Source organism: Hypanus sabinus, chromosome 2 (genome assembly GCF_030144855.1).
Source record: "Hypanus sabinus isolate sHypSab1 chromosome 2, sHypSab1.hap1, whole genome shotgun sequence".
NCBI classification, from domain to species: Eukaryota; Metazoa; Chordata; class Chondrichthyes; order Myliobatiformes; family Dasyatidae; genus Hypanus; species Hypanus sabinus.
Genome location: NC_082707.1, coordinates 73709616 through 73731563, shown reverse-complemented (window position 1 = coordinate 73731563; position 21948 = coordinate 73709616). Strand labels below are relative to the sequence as shown.

The following is a 21948-nucleotide window of genomic DNA, read 5'->3' as shown; positions in this document are numbered from 1 at the left end:
TTTACAACAGATTCATTGATTTGTGAGAATAAAATCAGGCCTATGAGGCATTACGTAGTTAAACCATTTTTCCTGGTATGAATCAAATTGTTCCAGCTTATGATTAACAGATGCTGTTATCTTCTCCATTCTGTAAATGTCCATTGTAATTTCCATCCATGTATTTAAAGTAGGGCTCTCCTGTGATAACCATTTTCTAGTAAGAGTCTTTTCACCAGCCACCAACAGTATATTCATTAAACATTTATCTCTTTTCAACCATTCTTGAGGTATATATCTGAAATATATGGTCTTACTCTCTAAGGGTATTTCACATTTAAAGGTGTCTTGAGGAGCATTGTGTATCCCCCTCCAATAGTTTTTTATAACAAGGCAGTCCCAAAAAATATGATAAAGTTTTGCATTTTGATTTCCACAATTTCTCCAGCAAACAGGGAGGTTACTATCATAATGGGATTTCTGAGAGGGTGTAATAAAATATCTTATCAATTTTTTCCATCCAAACTCCCTCCATTTCTGTGAACTGGTACACTTCCATTGATATCTCCATATTGTTGTCCATTCTTCCTCAGATATAATTATCCCTCCTTCCTTCCCCCATTTTGTTTTAATGTGTGAAGTTGAATGTGTTTTAAGATTTGACAACCCCTTATACATGCTTAAAATGATTCTACTAGCATTATCTGAATTATATGTTTTTCTAAATACCTCTATCAAGCACGTACTTGCCTTGGTTACATTTTTAAGCATCTTATTAACATATTGTCACATCCGTAAATATCGATAAAAATCTTGTTTTTCTAATGTGTTTCTCCTTAAGCATTTCAAAACTGAACAGTGTTTTTCATTATGTTGAATGAACAGTGTTTTTCATTCTTTCATTATGTTGCAAAGAACTGTTATTCCTTTAACTGCCCAGTCCTTAAATCTAGCATCTAATTTATTTGGTGTAAAATCCGAGTCATATACACACCATTTAAGAACTGCAATATCTCCCTCTAGATTATATTCTTTTATAGTACTTTTCCATATTTTAAGAGTCAATTTTACCCTTGGGTTATCAATAGTATTTATCTATCTTTGCAGGTTGTTATCAGCCAAAATTGTTTGAATAAGGATGGGAAGTACCCGCTCCTCAATGTTTTTCCATTGAGTGTCATATGATGGGTTGCACCAACATATCACAGCTCTCAACCGTGCTGCAAAATAATAATCTCTAAGAGAATGTAGGCCCCATCCCCCCTTTTCCTTTGCTAATTGCAAAGTTTTGAGATGAAGCTTTTTACCCTGCTAAATATACCTTGAGAGCATCTTGTTCCATCATTGACTTGATTTTGATTAATCTCTATTGATAGGGTCTGAAAGAGAAATAACAGTCTGGGCAGTATATTCATTTTAATAGACTCAATCCTTGAACTGAGACTGAAAAAAGGAACCAGGTTCCATCTTGCCACATCTTCCTTAATTTGTCTATATAAAGGCTGATAATTACATTTTTATAATTTTGCCAAATCTTTTGGCATAATGATGCCCAAATATTTGAAAGAGTCTGTGTGCCATGCCCAGGGGTATCGACTTTCAATTTCTCTTGGTGGGCTATAGTAATATGAAAGAAATTGGGTTTTATCCATGTTGATCTGATATCCTGCTAATTGACTATATTGTTCAAAGGATTGCATCCATTTAGATAAAGGGTATGTTGGTTGCCCCACATAGATCAAAATGTCATCCACATAACAAGCCAATTTACGCTCTGTCCCTTTAATAGTAATTCTCCTGATATCTTCATTTTTTCTGATGTATTAAGCTAATGGTTCCAGATATAATGCGAAGAGGAGTTGACCTTGCACAACCCTGTCTCATGCCCCTTTCTAGGGTAAGACTATTTGATAAATATCCATTGATTTTAATCCCAGCACTAGGATAGTCATATAGTGTCTGTATAGTTTTAGTAATTGTGTCTTGGAAACCAAATCTATGTAAAACTCCGTAAAGAAAATTCCAATTAACTGAATCAAATGCTTTTTCAGCGTTCACGCTTATCACTATTGCTTCAATTTTATTATTTTGTATATGATCCATAATGTGAAGTGTGCTTCGTATATTCTCTTGTGTCTGGCGTTGTTGTATAAAACCTGTCTGATCGTTACGTGTCAGTATGGGTAGAAACTCCTCTAATCGTTTGGCCATGATGGAGCTAACTAATCTATCATCTACATTAAGAACGGATATTGGTCTAAATGACCCGCATTCCATTTTATCCTTGCCTTCTTTCAGTATAGCTGAGATTATCGCTTCCTTCCAACTGGGTGGCCTTTGTGCCTTTTTTAGAGTCCAGTTCAGTGTGGGGAGTAAAACAGGAATTAACTCATTTTTAAATTCTTTGTACCACTCTGCCGTATACCCATCTGATCCTGGTGACTTGCTTAATTTAAGCCTACTAATTGCAGCTTTTAATTCAACTTCAGTTATGTCAGCAGTCATCGTTCTATTTTGTTCTTTGCTTAAAGTGGGTAACTCTAGAGAATTCAAGAAGGTGTCAATTTGGGTTATGCTTCCCCCTGGAACTTTTGAATATAGAGTTTTGTAAAACACTTCAAAAGCTTCTTGAATTTCACTTAGCTTATTTTTTATCATTTTCGTTCTTGGGTCCTAATTCTATGAATTGTATTTTCTGCTATTTTTTTTTTCAGTTTCCACGCCAGTATTTGGAAGGTTTCTTGACACAATATGTAGAAAAGCCTACAAGAGGAGAGACTGTTCTTCATTTGGTATTGGAAAATGAACCAGGTCAGGTGTCAGATCTCTCAGTAGGAGAGCATTTTGGAGACAGTGATCATAATTCTATCTCCTTTACAATAGCATTGGAGAGCGATAGGAACAGACAAGTTAGAAAAGCGCTTAATTGAAGTAAGGGAAACTATGAAGCTATCAGGTAGGAAATTCGAAGCTTAAATTGGGAACAGATGTTCTCAGGGAAAAGTACAGAAGAAATGTAGCAAATGCTCAGGGGAGATTTGTGCGGAGTTCTGCATAGGTATGTTCCAATGAGACAGGGAAACTATGGTAGGGTACAAGAACTGTGGTAAACAAAGGCTGTAATAAACCTAGTCAAGAAGAAAAGAAAAGCTTACAAAAAGTTCAGAGAGCTAGGTAATGTTAGAAATCTAGAAGTTTATAAGGCTAATAGGAAGAAGCTTAGGAAGGAAATTAGGAGAGCCAGAAGGGACCATGAGAAGGCCTTGGCAGGTAGGATTAAGGAAAACCCCAAGGCATTCTACAAGTATGTGAAGAGCAAGGGGATAAGATGTGAAGGAATAGGACCAATCATATATGGCAGCGGGAAAGTGTGTATGGAACCGAAGGAAATAGCTGAGGTGCTTAATGAATACTTTACTTCAGTATTCACTATGGAAAAGGGTCTTGATAATTGTAGTGATGACCTGCAGCAGACTGGAAAGCTTGAGCATGTAGATATTAAGAAAGAGGATGTGCTGGACCTTTTGCAAAGTATTAAGTTGGATAAGTTGCCAGGACCAGATGAGATGTACCCCAGGTTGCTGTGGGAGGTGAGGGAGGTGATTGCTGAGCATCCAGCAATGATCTTTGCATCATCAATGGGGATGGGAAAGGTTCTGGAGGGTTGGAGGGTTGTGAATGTTGTTTCCTTATTCAAGAAAGGGAGTAGAGATAGCCCAAGAAATTATAGACTGAAGAATCTTACTTCAGTGGTTGGTAAGTTAATGGAGAAGATCCTGAGAGGCAGGATTTATGAACATTTGGAGAGGTACCATATGATTAGGAATAGTTAGCATGGCTTTGTCAAGGGCAGGTCATACCTTTCGAGCCTGATTGAATTTTTTGCGGATGTGACTAAATACTTTGATGAAGGAAGAGTAGTAGATGTAGTGTATATGGATTTCAGCAAGGCATTTGATAAGGAACCACATGCAAGGCTTATTGAGATAATAAGAAAGCATGGGATCCAAAGGGACATTGCTCTGTGGATCCAGAACTGGCTTGCCCACCGAAGGCAAAGAGTGGTTGTAGATGGATCATATTCTGCGTGGAGGTCGGTGACCAGTGGAGTGCCTCAGGGATCTGTTCTGGCACCCTTACTCTTCGTGACTTTTAAAAATGACCTGAATGAGGAAGTGGAGGGATGGGTTAGTAAGTCTGTTGATGACACAAAGGTTGGGGTTGTTGTGGATAGTGTGGAGGGCTGTCAGAGGTTACAGCGAGACATTGATAGGATGCAAAACTGGGCTGAGAAATGGCAGATGGAGTTCAACCCAGATAAGTGTGAGATGGTTCATTTTGGTAGGTCCAATATGATGGCAGAATATAGCGTTAATGGTAAGACTCCTGGCAGAGTGGATGATTCGAGGGATCTTGGGGTCTGAGACAATAGGATGCTCAAAGCTGCTGTGCAGGTTGATTCTGTGGTTAAGAAGGCATACGGTGCATTAGCCTTCATCAACCGTGGAATTGATTTTAAGAGCTGAGCAGTAATGTTGCAGCTATATAGCACCCTGGTCAGACCACACTTGGAGTACTGTGCTTGTGCTCAGTTCTGGTAGCCTCACTACAGGAAGGATGTGGAAAGCATAGAAAGTGTGCAGAGAAGATTTACAAGCATGTTGCCTGGATTGGGGAGCATGGCTTATGAGAACAGGTTGAGTGAACTTGGAGCGACAGAGGATGAGAGGTGACCCAATAGAGGTGTACAAGATAATGAGAGGCATTAATCATGTGGATAGTCAGAGGCTTTTTCCCAGGGCTGAAATTGCTAGCACAAAAGGGCATAGTTTTATGATACTTGGAAGTAGGTACAGAGGAGATGTCAGGGGTAATTTTTTTTACACAGAGAGTGCTCAGTGCGTAGAATGGGTTGCCGGCGGTGGTTGCAGAGGTGGAAATGATAGGGTCATTTTAGAGACTCCTGGATAGGTACGTGGATCTTAGAAAAATAGAAGGCTATGGGTAAGCCTGGGTTGTTCTAAGGTAAGGTTATGTTCAGCACAGCTTTGTGGTCCGAAGTGCCTGTATTGTGCTGTAGGTTTTCTATGTTTCTATCTATCCCTTTCAGTGACTTATCAGGAATCTTATAGCCAGGGTCTTCCTGTATCTGCCAGACGATCCTGCCCGTCAAAGCTCTGCTGCAGCAGTCATAACTCACATTGTTCAGGTTCAGTGACACCCCTCTGCTCACTGATGTGCATTGGTTCATGAACAGCGAGCACCCAATTCCTTTCTGTTACCGGACCCACCAGGGCCTTCCCCATTGGTGAAATAATGGCCATCGCGATGATCTAAATCTGCTCTCCAGGATATCGGTGATATGGGGTGATTATCTAAATGCAGACTTCGCACTTGTGTCTTTTTCACTTGCTGCCATCTTACTGGCCAAAATTCACTCGCATTCAAGTTGATCTACAGGACTGGGTAATTAAATATTGAGCTAAATGGAGATGAGTATTAGGAAAAGCAGTAACACTTGTCATAACTCATTGCCTTTTTAACAAATCATAATGTGTGAGATACATTGATCTCAATAAACATGTCACTCTGCTAATCTTCACCAGTGATTATAATCACTCCACATTGTGCCCATCTACTACACATTGTGCCTTCATCTGCTACACTTTTAAAGAGCCTTGCACATTTTTTTAAACTTTCCACCTGCATTTTGGAGCAATAAACACTTGTCTTAACATACAGGGTTCAATAGGTACATTTAATGTCAGAGAAATGTATACAATATTCATCCAGCAATGCTTTTTCTTCACAAACATGCATGAACACAGAAAGTGCCCCAAAGAATGAATGCAGTTAAAAGTTAGAACCCCAAACTGCCCCCCACCTTCCCCCTCCCACACACAAGCAACAGCAAGGCAATGATTTCCCCCCTACCCCACCACAGGGGCCAAAATGTCTGCATATGTTCCTGTGAGCTCACTTTCTACACTTTCACCTATGTGGTTATTGAAAGGGATCGCAAGTTCCTGCTCTTTATGACTCGCTCATCTACCTATCCCATCTCTTCCCACCCACTCTTCTGAGTCCACTGGCACGTTTCCCTTTAACTGGCAGAGGTGTAATATCTTTCTTTATCTTCTCCTCCCTCACCAACACACCAGGGCACGAACAGCCCTTTCTAGTGAGCAAGAGGTTCACCTCAAATCAAATCAAATCAAGTCTAATTATCATTCAGACCACACATGGACACAGTTGAATGAGACAGCTTGTGGGGCACAGGTGCAGGGCATACATTCAAAATAACTAGAAGAGAGAAAAAAACACGCACATCGTTACGCAAGAAAACACATGTATAGTCCAAGTCCTTGAGTGACATTCAAATTGATGGTATAGCTCCCGGCAATCCAGTTTGTCATTCCACTGGTCGAACACTGGGGGCAGCACTGACGGGAGAGACTGGCTCCCACCTGAGCACAGACTCCACGCTGCACCACCTCACTCGGCCTGCAGCAGTAGGCAAGCCCACTTGAGGCCTTGTCCTCACTACAACCGTGGTTCTGCTGCTGCCTAGTTGCGTGTCTCACTACCAACAAGAGAAACAGACCTGCGGCATCTCCCACTATCAACATCCAACAGGGACTTGTGATTGCAAGGGAACTGTCCAGGACAGTCACCCATGGTTACGCTGCACATGACTTTTGCACACCTACTTCAATGCTTTGAGTAGCAGGTGGCAACATGGTCTGCACCCGGGTCAGCTTCCCAGAACCTTTGCCCAGCCAAGTGCCGGCCAGTTTCCCCTTCCACCGGAGGGGAGCAGTTTTCCCCTTCCACCGGAGGGGCGCAGTTTTCCCCTTCCACCGGAGGGGCGCAGTCTTCCCCTTCCACCGGAGGGGAGCAGTCTTCCCCTTCCACCGGAGGGGAGCAGTTTTCCCCTTCCACCGGAGAGGCGGCGACTTCCGCTTCCACCGGAGGGGAGCAGTTTTCCCCTTCCACCGGAGAGGCGGCGACTTCCCCTTCCACCGGAGGGGAGCAGTTTTCCCCTTCCACCGGAGAGGAGCCGACTTCCCCTTCCACCGGAGGGGAGCAGTTTTCCCCTTCCACCGGAGGGGCACAGTCTTCCCCTTCCACCGGAGGGGAGCAGTTTTCCCCTTCCACCGGAGAGGCGGCGACTTCCCCTTCCACCGGAGAGGCGGCGACTTCCCCTTCCACCGGAGGGGAGCAGTTTTCCCCTTCCACCAGCATCACCCAGCCAAGCTTCAGCTTCCTCATCACCCAGCCCAGCATCCTCATCACCCAGCCCAGCATCCTCATCACCCAGCCCAGCATCCTCATCACCCAGCTGAGCACTGGCTTTCCCTTTTCTGACTCGTCCACTGGTTTCTTTGACAGTCCGGCTGGCAGCTCTGAAAAACAAACAAATCACTCACTGATGTAGTGGGCCTGCATTGTCCTTGGAGTGCATTGTGGTCTTACATTCACAGAGAAACACATTTTAAAAAGAACAGTGCATTGTTGGTTGGCCCCAGCAGGCCTCTCCATTTGAAAATGCTGCCACCTTACCTGAAGTCACTTTGACTACACCTTTTCCAGCCTGTCTACTGCAGTCAGTGTGGCCTTCCCTACTTTGGAGAAACCAGGCATTGACTAGGAGACTGCAAGAGCCATATTCAGCTTCTATTTGCTTATCATTTTAATTCTCCTTCCCACTTCCACACTATTCTGTCTGTCCTCTGCCTCCTCCATCGTCATAGAGAGGAAGAATGTCAAATTGGATGAACATCATCTCATATTCTGCTTAGGTGATGAGCAGATAATGGAGTCTAGAACAATGATACGAGAGTTAAATTTTCCTACTTCAGGTAACCACACTCCGGTGCTCTTCCCTCACACACACTCACTTCTCCACTCAGTTTTCTTCTTGCGTTGATCCCATTCTAGATCCCTCCTCCCTCCCCTTCCCTCATCCAGTTGCATCTCCCCTTCACTCCTTCCCATCTGTTTCCACCTCTTATCTATCAGCCTCTGATCCTCTCTTTACTACCATATACCAGCAATCTTCCTCTTCCCTCTCAGTCTTGATACATGATCTTGACCCAAAATATTGACTTTAATCGTTTGCCTCCACATACGTGGTTTGAGTCGCCTTTTTCTGCCGGAATTCTGTTAGGATGTTCCAGATTCCAGTACTTGCAGTCTCTTTGTCTGTTTTTTAAGAGCTGATGAGAACATACCGGAAGCTTATTTTGAAGTGAACAAAGACCCAGTTGATGTATAATCCTCTGGTTCATTTTTAGACAGATTCTATGAAGAGGAGTGTTCAGAAACTGGAGGGTTATGGAGCCTGAAGACAGTGGTTTTGGTCTTCCCAATATATACTCAGGGCGGCACAGTAGCGCAGTGGTTAGCACAACACTTTACTGTACAGGTGAGTCGTGTTCAATTCGGGCAGGATAGTGGAATGCTCCTCTTGCAGGATGTGGGAGGCAGGAAGACCTCCAGTGTCCCAAACCACTACAACTGCGAGAAGTGCATCCAGCTGTAGCTTCTAACAAACCGTGTTTATAATTTGGAGCTGGAACTGGATGAATCCCGAATCATCTGGGGGGGTTGAAGTGGTGATAGGTAGGATATATGGAGAGGTAGTTAGACCCAAAGTGCAGGACACAGGAAACTGTGTGACAGTCAAGATGGGGAAAGAGGTTAAGGAACCAGTGCACAGTACCCCTGTGGCCAGCTCCCTCGAAAACAGGTACAGTATATCGCTATAGATACCATTGGTGGTCGGTGGGGTGGTGGGGGGTGGGAGTGTAGAGATGACCTAACGGATCATAGTCAGGACTCTGGTACTGATTTTTCCTCTGTGTGTCAGAAGGGAATGGAGAGCTAGAGGCATGCTGTGGTGTTAGGGGATTCATTAGTTCGGGGAATGGACAGGAGGTTCTGAGGGTGAGAAAGAAAATTCCTGGATGATTTGTTGCCTTCTGGGTGCCAGTGTCCGGGATATCTTGGATCAAGTCCTCAGCTTTCTTAAGTGGGAGGGTGAACAGCCAAAAATCATGGTCCATTAGGTACCGACGACATGAGTTGGACGAATGACAAGATTCTGCAAAGGGAGTTCAGGAAGTTTGGTGCTACATTAAAGGGCAGGGCCTCCAGAGTTGTGATCTCAAGAGTTCTACCTGTACCACATGCTAGTGAGGCTAGAACTAGCAAGATTATGCAGTTTAATATGTGGCTAAGCAGTTGCTGTAGGAGGGAGAGCATAAGATTTTTGGATCAATGGGCTCTGTTCCAAGGAAGGTGGGACCTGTACAGAAGCAATGGTTTGATCCTGAAACGAAGGGGACTAATATCCTAGTGGGAAGGTTTGTTACTGCTGCATAGTGGGGTTTACACTAAAGTTGCAGGGGGATGGGAACCAGAGTGCCAGAACAGATGTAAATATTTCATTTTAGCAGTTCCGTAGGAGCAGTCTGTTCTGATTACAGCATGTTTAGGTTTGAGTTGAACTTAGGAGCGTTGTGTCAGCCAGTCTGGATGGTGGAAATGGGAGAAGGTTCTAGAGAACACTGGGTAGAGAAGTTTCTTGATGGACACTGGTGTGGGTCGAGGTCTTTTTGGTGGAAGCTGGGAGAAGACAAGAGGGAAGATGTCTGGGGATGCTGTTCCTGTTGCACAAGGTGCTTTGTGCAGATGAATGACTTCAAGCAGGAGGGACCAATGGTGCCGTGGGGGAGCCCGTCTATTCGAGCAACATTCAGAAGGTGGAGTGTACTTTCACCCTGACCCTGGGTCCAGAGTGAGAGTCAAAGACAACTTCAAGACGAGCTCCATCACATGTGAGCATTTGGACTGGGTTAACTGTAATGGGCATTTTATTTTATTTTATTTTTCTACTGTTTGATATTGTTGAAATTTGTAAATATACTTTCTTTACAATTGTATGCAGTGTGTGATCTGTAATTTCCTGCCAAATACTAATTGTATGGGGCAGTATTTACACAGTATTCACACAGATCAGAGTTCGGGTGATTGAGACATCCAAATTCCTGGTTTTGCTGGGACCCAAGTCATACCGACCTAGATGCATGGAGTTTGAAAAAAGGTGGTTTTCTCACCACTGAGTCCAGTGGTTGTCAGCAAGGGGCAAACAAGTTGTTTCTCCGGAGATGCCCAGTAAAAAGGGGGTTCAACAGAACTGCGAGTGTAAAAAGACCCTAATGTGAGTTGTAGAGACATCTGGTTCCATGTTGGAGTTTGAAAGGTTTAGAATTCTGAAAATTAGTAAGAACCTAAACAGAAGGAGATAAATAAAGTATGTAATCCATTGAATGAAATTGGGCCCAAAGTTAAATTTTTCTAATGTTTTAAATAAATAATTCCATTCAACCCGATCAAAAGCCTTCTGAATGTCTAGAGATACCATGCTTTTCCATGTTTTTCGGCGTACTAATCTTTTTATTTTACTTACTTTAACCACTGTACTTTATCTTCGGTCATTATTATTAATCCTTCAAAGACAAATTTTTTTTTACTAAGATGGCGGTTTCTTCTCTGAAATATTTTTGGCTTTTTTTGATTTCGCCATTTTTTTTCTCTTGTCTTCTTCCTATAATGCATTTCTTATCACAGTTTAATTTTTTTTGGTTTGTTTGGGTTTTAACCCGATTTATAAGTTACTAGTGATTATATTCTTTTTGTTTTTTTTACTAGCAATTATATTAAGAAGTTTGGTTTTAGTATAGTGATAATTTTTTTTAGAGTTTGGGTGGATCTTTTTTTTCCTTTATATATGGAGTTGCCTTCTGCTGATATGGGGGTAGATTTAGTTTCATTCCTCTTTCTTCCCAGCCTTCTCCTGGCTGGGGAGGGACTTTCTCTTCTTGGGTGGGGGGTGGGGATTTTTTTCTAAATCTAATTTTTTTTAATCAATTTTTTTTAGGTTTTTCATTTGGGCTGATCTTAAACTACTAAAATGTCCGCGACACCATCACTTCTGGGTCCGCCCCTTAGTTTTGTTCCAGTTCCGGGTGCATGAGTTCATAATTTGGTTAACCCTTTATATACCAAAGGGTTGATTTCAGAAATATGCTTCAGACCATTAATTTACTCTTGGAATACTAATGGTTTAAACCATCTAATTAAACGGAAAAAGATTTTCAAAGTATTCCAAAGACTGAATGCACATATTATTTTTGTACAAGAAACTCATGTGAGGAAAGAGGATAAGCATCGTTTTTTTAGGTTTTGGAGGGTCACAGTACCATTCAAATTCGAATGCTAAAGTAAAGGGAGTTTCAATTTTTATTGACTCCTCTATTGCATTTGTCCAACACGATATTTCTTCAGATCCAAATGATAGACTTTTGTTAATTACTGGGTTACTTTTTAACAAAAAACGTTGCTATGTTTAATGTTTATGCTCCAAATGTGGATTAGAGAGTACAACAGTGAATACTAGCAGAGAGAGCTGGACTCCTGTTGTTGTCAACGTGGCATCCGCAACAGTCACTATCGTCAGTGAGGAGGCCGGTGAGGTTCTGTCCGAGTGTCGAGTGCGTTTCCTCTCATTCATGGGGGTAGGACGAGACGTCCACTCCTTTGCCTTCATTATGGCGTCTGGCCCCGACCAGTTCGATTGCCACATGTTCTGGTGCGAGCCCAACGCTGCGGGGCTGTCCGAGGCTGTACAGGCTGCCTGCATGCTACGTTACCAGAAGTGTCTAGACGCTCGTCCCCCTGGGCCAGGCTCTCCCCCCACCGTGCCGTGTGCAGACTCTGTCGCCAGGAGGGTCGGCTCCAGTGTCAGGAAGGGAGTGCAGTCCCTGCTGGGCTCACTCCGACCCAAACGCTCCGGCTCTCAGACCCCCTGAGAACACGTCCACCTCGGATCGAGCGAGTCACAGTCTCCCAGCCAACCCCTCTGTTCAGCACTGTCATTGTCCCAACCCCTCAGCCCTACTGACCCCCAGCCACACAGACTGGAACGTGCCTTTCCCTGGTTAGTGTGACAACAACCTGCAACCTGTAACCTCAGCTTTCCCTTCCCTCCCTACCCCACCATCAGCAGTGACAGCCCTTTCACTGGTGCCCTCACCCTGTCTTCATTCTCCGTCTATAACCATCTGGGTCCCAGCCATGTACACACCCTACCCCCCCATTTCACATACCCTCCGTCTGACCCTCTGATCTTGCCCCACCCTCCTTACCCCAGGGTCTCTCCCTCCCCCATGGACTCTGTCCTAGGTGCAGGGTGGGCCATTCAGCCCATCGAGAATGCTCTGCCGTTCCATCTCATTGGCATTCTACACGGGTGATGCTGGTTCTGGGGTGGTGAGGACCCAGGAAGGGGCACAGCAGTGTTGGCAGGGCAGTGGCTTTGTGGGGGTGGCGAGGGTTCGGGTCCTGGAGCCCGGCCTTCCTCTCATTATCCCCACCAGCACCAATTGAAACGCCCCTACCGTCATCGGAATAAACATCAGTGTTACCTCAAAAAATTAAAAAAAAAAAAAAAAAGTGGATTATCCCGATTTTTTTAAGTCCTTATTTATTTCTCTACCTAATCTAAGTGAATATAGGTTAATAATGGGTGGTGACTTTAATTGTTGTTTAAATCCTTTGTTGGACAGCTCTATATCTACTCAGGCTTTATCTAATAAGTCAGCCACTTATATTAACTCTTTTTTGACTGATAATGGAATTTTTGATATTTGGAGATTTCGGCATTCTAAGGACAAAGAGTTTTCATTTTTCTCACATGGTTATCATTCTTACTCGAGAATTGATTATTTTTATTGACTCCTGTTTTATTCCATTGGTAATTGGTTGTAATTATGATATTATAGCCATCTCTGACCATGCTCCATTAAAACTTCCTATTAAATTTACGATACAGCTTCTAGTGCTAGAGAATGGTGATTTGATTCTATCTTACTGCAAGATCTGGATTTTATTAAATTTATGAAGGAACAGATCGATTTCTTCTTTTCAACTAATTCCATGGATGATGTTACTTGTGGAACACTTTGGGACACTTTTAAAGCATATATACGTGGACAGATTATCTCCTATTCCATTGGTTTGAGAAAACGCATTAAGAAGGAAACTCTTTTATTGGTTGATAAAATTAAAGAGATTGACAAGAAATATTTGACTGCTCATAGTAAGGAGCTTTACAAACAAAAGGTTGAACTTCAAATGGAACATAGTTTATTACTTACATCTTCGATTGAAAATCAATTAATGAAAACCAGATCTGATTTTTATGTACATAGTGATAAATCGGGTAAACTGTTAGCTAGTCAATTGAAGAATGCTTTGCTTAAACGTCAAATTATTAAGATTCGTCAACAGAATGGGGATCTGACAGTTAACCATGATGAGATAAACAAATCTTTTCAAGATTTTCTACCTCCCTGTATCATTCTGAATTCCCTCATGATTATAATATCATGTATGATTTTCTTGGGAAATTGAATTTTCCAAAATTATCATCAGATGATCTTTTAATATTAGAAACTTCTATTACGGATGCAGAAATTAAAGGGGTTATTTCCTCTATGAATTCTGGGAAAGCACCAGGTCCAGAAGGGTATACAGTAGAATTTTTAAAATGTTTTTCCTCTACTCTTCCTCCTTGGTTATGCAAGGTTTTTGAAGAAGCAATTAGATTGGGTAATCTGCCACAATCTTTTTATAGAGCTTCCATTTCTTCAATATTGAAGAAAGATAAAGACCCTACTGACTGTGCATCCTATAGACCAATATCCTTATTGAATGTAGATTCCAAGATCTTTTCCAAGTTACTGGCATCCAGGCTGGATAAGGTATTACCTCAAATTATTTCAGAAGATCAAACTGGTTTTATTAAAAATCGCTATTATTTTTTCAATGTTAGGAGATTATTGAATATTGTTTATACCCCTTCACATAGCACTTCAGAATGTGTCATTTCATTAGATGCGGAGAAAGCATTTGATAGAGTTGAATGGCCATACTTATTTATTGTGCTTGAGAAGTTTAATTTTAGTCCGACATTCATTTCCTGGATTAAACTGATACATCATACTCCAGTAGCCTTGGTTTTTACTAACAATCAAAGATCTCCCTTTCTTTGTTTATTTCGGGGTAATAGACAAGGTTGTCCTCTTAGTCCATTATTATTTGATATTGCTTTAGAACCCTTGGCAATTGCTATCAGAGAATCATCGAACATTTTTGGCATTACTCATGGGACGGATATACATAAGTTATCATTATATGCAGATGATTTATTATTATTTATTTCTGATCCTGAGAAATCCATTCCTACAGTTATATCATTGTTAGCTCAATTTAGTAATTTTTCCAGGTAGAAATTAAATCTTAATAAGAGTGAATTGTTTCCTTTAAATAGACAGGTTCCAATTTATGGAAATTTACCTTTTAAATTAGTTAATGACTCTTTTATTTACTTAGGGATTAAAATCACAAAAAATTATAAGGACTTATTTAAGGTTAATTTTTTACCCCTAATCGATCAGATTAAATGTTTGTTTACTAAATGGTCACCATTATCTTTACCTCTGATAGGTCAGATTAATGCCTTTAAGATGGCTATTTTACCCAAGTTTTTATATATATTTCAAGCGGTACCAATTTTTATTCCGAAATCTTTTTTTGTTAAAGTTGATTCAAAAATTTCTTCATATATATGGCAGAATAAAAATCCTAGATTAGGTAAAAAATATTTACAGAAGGCAAGGAAGGAAGGTGGATCGGCATTGCCTAATTTTAGATTTTATTATTGGGCAGTCAATATCCAATATTTGATATGTTGGTTAAAGGAATGGGATTTATCTTTTAGCCCTCATTGGATGAACCTGGAAATTAAATCTGTACAAGGATTTTCATTGGGTTCTATTTTAGGGTCTTCTCTTCCCTTTGCTCTTTCTAAATTGCAGAAATGAATTTACAATCCGATAGTTAAACATACTTTACGTATGTGGTTTCAATTTTGGAAATGTTTTGGGCTGACTCAGTTTGTTTTCAATATTCCTATTGTATCCAATTGCTTTTTTTATCCTATTATAGACCAAGCTTATTCAGCTTGGAAGACTAAATGATTACTATGATTTTCCGATTTATTTTTGGAGAATTGTTATATGTCTTTTGAATAATTATCTAATAAATATAATTTGCCTAGATTTCATTTTTTTAGATATTTACAGATTAGGAATTTCTTAACTACTGTACTTCCTACCTTTCCAAATCTTGTGTCTTCGGGTATTTTGGAGAATTTCCTAGAACTAAATCCTTCTCAGAAAGGGGTAATATCAAAACTCTACAATATAATTATGAAGATACGTTCAGAGCTCTTCTATAAGATTAAAAATGATTGGGAAAGAGAACTTAACCTTACTATCCCTATTGAGAATTGGGATAAAATTCTTCAATTAGTTAATTCATCATCTATATGTGCTAAACATTCATTAATACAGTTTAAAGTTGTGCATAAGGCTAATATGTCCAAGGATAAATTGGCTCATTTTTATTCCTATATAAATCCTATTTGTGACAGATGCCATTCTGAGATAGCATCTTTAACTCATATGTTTTGGTCTTGTCCAATTTTGAAAAAAATATTGGAAAGACATTTTTGATATTATTTCCATGGTATTGAACATTGATTTACAACCTCATCCTATTACTGCAATTTTTGGTTTACCAATGATGGACTCATCATGTATTTGATATTTCTATTAAATTTGAAAAGATATGGAGACCATTTATTCAGTATTTTCATATGATGTAATGTGACCCTGTTCCAAGCCTATTTGTTTTTCCAGATTTGCTTTTACATATGTTGAGAGGATCAGAGTTGACGACACTGATGATTTTGTATTTTTGTTAGATATTATAACCTGCCCTTTTCTCTCTTTTTTTTCCTTTTTTTTCTTTTTTCATTTTTTTTTCCTTATTAGTTATTAGGTTGTTAGATTAGTTTTTCTAGCATATTTATTTTTCTTTTTCTCTTTTCTGTTTTTTTAAAAATATATATTATGATATACCTAGGTTTGCTTTGTTTATATGTTACTTGTATTGTCCATGATTTGGGAAGATTCATTTATATTGTAACTATTGTTTATGTATCCTTTCATGTTCAGTTTAAATTTCTATGTTTGTAATCCCATTATCTATGTATTAATCTTATTATGTTGATATTAATAATAATAATAAAAATATTGAAAAAGAAAAGAAAGTACTGTGTTTTATGTTCTAAATTATGTGTTTTTTTTAAAAAACTTTTTCACTAATCACTGCAGTTTTTTTCCCCTTTACAGTAATCACTTTTTTATTTTCTTGACTGTGGGTGTTCTTTAAAAAAAACATATGTCTTTCGGGCTGCCTTCTGGAGAAATAGGGTTAGATTTAGTGCTAGAATATTCTCAGACCGTCTTTTGGCCTTTTCTTGGGCTTCTGTGGGTGGGGGAAGGGGTATTTCCATTTTTAGCTTAGATTTTTTCAACTGGGCTGACTAGAAACTACTAAAATATCCGAAATGTCATAACTTCCGGTTGCTCTTTGAAACTTTTTTCCTCTTCTGGGTTCATGAGTTTGCATTCTGGTTAACCTTTTATGTACCAAGTGGCTGATTCTAGTAATATGGATAAGATTATTAATTTTGTTTCTTGGAATACAAATGATTTAAACCATCTGATTAATGGGAATTTTTTTTTAAGTATTCCATAGAATGAATGCTCATATCATCTCTGCACAAGAAACTCATGTGAGGAAGGAGGATAATCAGCATTTTGTCATGTTTTGGAAAGAAGAACAATGCCATTCAAACTCTCAGGCTACAGTGAAAGGAGTTTCTATTTTTTATAGATTCTTCAATCTCATTTGCTTATTATGACACAATTTCAGATCCAAATGGTAGATTCTTGCTAATTACTGTCTTGCTGTTTAACAAAAAGTTGTTATGGTTAATGTTTATGCTCCAAATGTTGATTATCCTGAATTTTTAAGAAGTTTTACATCCCTTCCTAATTTAAATGATATGTTAATAATGGCTGGAGATTTTAACTGCTGTTTAATTCCCTCGATGGACAGACCTACTACTTTTATCAATTCCTTTATGGTTAATTCCGGAATTTCAGAAATTTGGAGATTTTTACATGCTAAGGATAAAGAGTTTTCATTCTTCTCTCAGGTATGTCAAAATTATTCTAGAATTGACTATTTCTTTATTGATTCTTGTTTAATTCCCTTTGTTATTGACTGCAACTATAATTCCATTGCCATTTCCGACCATGCGCTCTTGAAACTATCTATCAAGTTAATGGATACATCTTTTAGTACTAGACAATGGTGGTTCAATTATATTCTGCTTCAGGACTCAGACTTTGCTAATTTTATTAAGGAACAGTTTGATTTTTTAAAATCAAATTTTATGGAAGAAATTTCCAGCGGGGTATTATGGGACACTTTTAATGTGTATATCAATGGGCAAATTATTTCATATTCTGCTGGATTCAAAAAACAAATTAATAATGAAATACGAATGCTGGTTGTTAAGATTAAAAATATTGACAAGAAGTATTCTATTGCTCCTAGTAAGGAGCTTTAGAAAAAGACAGTCAAACTTCAAATGGCACATAGTCTATTATTAACATCCTCAATTGAAAATCAATTGATTAAAACTAGGAGTCAGATTTATATACATGGTGTTAAATCTAGTAAATTATTGGCTAATCAATTGAAAACTGCTTCGGTTAAAAGCCAGATTATCAAGGTTCATAAATGAGATGGTACTCTGATGGTTGATCATGCTAAGATAAACAATTTTTTTTCAAGAATTTTATACTGATTTTATTTCCTGATTAACTTTATTTATTAAATTTATTTCCTGATGACCACACTATAATGCATGAATTTTAAAGGAAATTAAATATTCTGAAATTACCCGCCAATGAATGTTTAACATTGGATGCACCTATTATGGAAGAAGTAATAAAGGATGCTATTTCTTCAATGAATTCAGGTAAAGCACCTAGTCCGGACGGCTACACAGCAGAAATTTTTAAATCCTTTTCTACTATACTTTCTCCTTGGTTATGCAGAATTTTTAAGGATGCATTATTTGTAGGTAAATTACCACAATCTTTTTACGGAACCTCTATTTCCCTAATTCTTAAAAAAGATAAGAATCGTTTGAGTATTTTAGAAAAAATCTTGGAATCCACATTCAGCATCATATAGGCCTATATCCTTGCTGAATGTGGATTCCAAGATTTTTTTCTAAAATACTGGCAACTAGATTGGAGAATATATTGCCTCAAATTATTTCTGTCGACCAGACTGGATTTATTAAAAATCATTATTCATCTTTTAATATTAGGAGATTGATGAATATTGTTTATACTTTGCCATCTACAACTCCAGAATGTGTCATTTCACATTGATAGAGTCGAATGGGCATATTTATTCAGCATGCTTGAGAAATTTACTTTTAGTCCAAAATATATATCTTGGATTAAATTGATATACCATACCCCTTTGGCTTCCATATTTACCAATAATAAAAGATCTCCGTTTTTTCAGTTGTTTCGTGGCACTAGGCAGGGCTGTCCTCTTAGCCCTTTCTTATTGATATTGCCTTGGAACCGTTAGATATTGCTATTGGTGACTCACCTAATATACGGCATTACCTGTGGGAATGGGACGCACAAGTTATCACTATATGCAGATGATCTGTTACTATATATCTCTAACCCTGAGAAATCTATTCCTGCAGTAATATCCCAGTTTAGTAACTTATCTGGCTACAAACTGAATCTTAATAAGAGTGAACTCTTCCCATTAAGTATGCAGGTTCCAATTTAGAGATGTTCACCATTCAGATTGGTTACCAACTATTTTACTTATCTGGGTAGTAAAATTACTAAGAAGCATAAGGATTTATTTAAGGTCGATTTTTTACCTTTATTTGATAGAGTTAAACAACTGCTTACTAAACGTTCCCTATTGTCTTTATCACTGATTGGTGAAATCAATGCTATTAAGATGATTATTTTACCTAAATTATTATATTTATTTCAAGTGGTACCAATTTTTATTTCTAAATCCATTTCTGATACTGTTGACACCAAAATTTCTTCATATACATGGCAGAATAAAAATCCTAGGTTAAGTAAAAAATCTTTACAGAAGTCTAAAAAGGATGATGGTTTGGCATTGCCACATTTAAGATTTTATTACTGGGCAATTATTAACAGATATTTAATATTTTGGACAGAGGATTTGGATATAATTCCAAGTCCACAATGGATAAATGTAAATCTGTTCAAGGGTTTTCATTGGTTTCTATTTTTGGGACTTCACTTTCCTTTGCTCTTTCTAAATTGAATAAACAAATGGTTAATCCAATAATTAAATATACACTATGAATATAGTTTAAATTTCGTAAATTTTTTGGTTTGAACAAATTTATTCTATCAAGCCCTATTATATCTAATTTATTTTTCCAACCCTCTGTTACAGATCAAGCATTTTTGGTATGGAGAGTGAAGGATATAATATGTTTCCGCGACTTATTCTTGGATAACTGTTTCTTGTCTTTTGAACAGTTGTCTAATAAATATAATTTGCCTAGATCCCTTTTTTTTAGATACTTACAAATTAGAAACTTTTTGAATACTATGTTACTTACTTTTTTGAATTATATCCAACTTATATCATGGAAAAAAGTTAGGTTTAAACCCTTATCAGAATGGTTTAATAGCAACTATTTATTTAATGATTATGAAAATACAGTCAGGTATATCTAATAAAATTAAGAATGAATGGGAAAGGGAATTTCAGCTTTCTTTGCCTATAGAGAAATGGGAGAAAATTCTCCAATTAGTTAACCCTTCCTTTATATGTGCTAAACCTGCATTGATACAATTTAAGGTGGTACATAGGGCCCACATGTCTAAAGACAAACTAGCTTGTTTTCACTCTCATATAAGTCCTGTCTGTGATAGATGTCATTCTGAGGTAGCTTCTTTGGCTCTTATGTTCTGGTTTTGTCCTCTTTTAGAAAAATATTGGAAAGACCTTTTTGATACTATTTCAACTGTTTTGAAAATTGATTTACAACCTCATCCTATTGCTGCAATTTTTGGTTTACCAATGATGGAACATAGTTATTTATCCTCTTCAGCTCGTTGGATGATTGCATTTGATACATTAATGGCTAGGATATCCATTTTATTGATTTGGAAAGAGATTAATGGCGTTCCCAAACTATATCTTGTTTAAGATTAGAAAAAATCAGAAGTGTCACTTTTGATACTTCGGATAGATTTGAAGAAACTTGGAGACCACTTATTCAGCACTTTCATATGATGTAACGTGACCTTTTCTGAATCCTTTTTATTAACCTTAAATATATGGATAGAAGAGCGGAGTTAATGACATTAATGATTGTATTTGATGTAATATAATAGCCCAGCTTTGTTTAGTTTAGTTCTGTTTAGCTTAGTTTGGTTTAGATTTTTTTAAATTTGTTTTATTTTTGACAATTTTTCATTTTTTTTAATCATGTTTCATTACATTAAGAGTTTAGGAGGCATAGTACACTTGTGCTATCTGCAGCTTTTATTTGCATATGTTATTTACCAATAACATAATCCCAATCTCTTTGTACTATTATTGTTGTTATGTTTATGAATTTGAAAATTAAAAAAGATTTAAAAAGAAAATTATTACAAATCAAATTACAATTTAATTAATGTATGTGTTTGATTATGAATATAGGGTACTGTGATTGCAAGTGTGATTTAAATATAATGTGTTAGGTGCTAATTCATCTTTTTTTGATTCATAATATATATCCCCATGTACACTATATTCTTCTATGTAAAAAGTAATAAAAATATTGAAAAAGAATAGGATGGCACTTTACTGCTAGACATTCTGGGTCTGGTGTGCAGAATTGGGACAGCACTGATATATTTGTGCACCAAGAAGAGTTCATCATGAGGCATACTCCTCCACCTTTGCTTTTGGCAAACTCTACAGAAGTATCCTGATGGTGTAAACCCGTCAAATTGGATCACTGCAAATGGTATGGAAGGGTTTAACCAGGATTCTGTGACACAAAGGACACATGCGGTCCTAATGTCCCTGTGATTCAGAACCCTAGCTCTGAGATAATCGATTTTATTCACCACAGACTCCATGTTCACCAGCAAGATAGTTGGTATAGGGAGTTTAAAACCCAATTTCCTTAAATGCAATTGTAACCCCTGATCTACACCCATGCTTCCTCTGCAGTATCCTCTGTGGGCACTTCCAATCATTATCAGTATTGCTTCCGTCAGTTTTAAGCAGCAATAGTTCACTTAAATGCATAGAGGCATCTTTGTTGACTGTACTGACCTTGGAAGCAAATGTGCTTTTTAGCTGTATCAGGCTGAAACAGGAATATTTAGTCATATTGTTATGAGTGATTAACAGACCTGATGGACAATGGGGTGCAGAGTTAACCATTCCCAACCCCCATCCTGAGAACTATGAACTATTGCTGTTGCTATGCTGCTCATGAGAGAGAGAGATAAAGCCCAGGCAAGAAGATCTGCTACAGATAAGAGGGGGAAGAGAGACTGTTGATTTACTGTATTTTGACTCTTCCTGGATTATTTACCTTCCACTACAAGGACTTTACTTTGCTCGTTAACATTCCTCAGGAGACAGCAGGAGTGGCCTGATTTGATAGACACAGTCATTCAGAGTTGATGGATAGCTGAGACCCCGTGAGTGGGGATAAAAGACAGGGCTGGAGAGACACCCTTCAGCCACACCAGAGGACACTGAGTGTTGGGAACCCACAGAAAGGTGGGGGCTTCGGAGACCGAACCAGGAGATCGGTCAGTAAATCTCACAGTGTTACAGCAGGACCGGTGGGGACTTGTGTGTGTGTGTCCACTCATGCCAGAG

At 38.6% G+C, this 21948-nt stretch overlaps 1 protein-coding gene across 1 annotated transcript in view; it reads right to left on the bottom strand.

The window, feature by feature from the left end:
* LOC132403626 (uncharacterized) overlaps positions 1–5303 on the bottom strand; it is a 32798-nt gene extending 27495 nt beyond the window's left edge. Inside the window, exon 1 of the mRNA XM_059987095.1 lies at positions 5180–5303. Coding sequence (XP_059843078.1) covers positions 5180–5303 — 124 coding nt within the window. The remainder of the gene's footprint in view (positions 1–5179) is intronic.
* Between the last annotated feature and the right edge of the window lie 16645 nt (positions 5304–21948).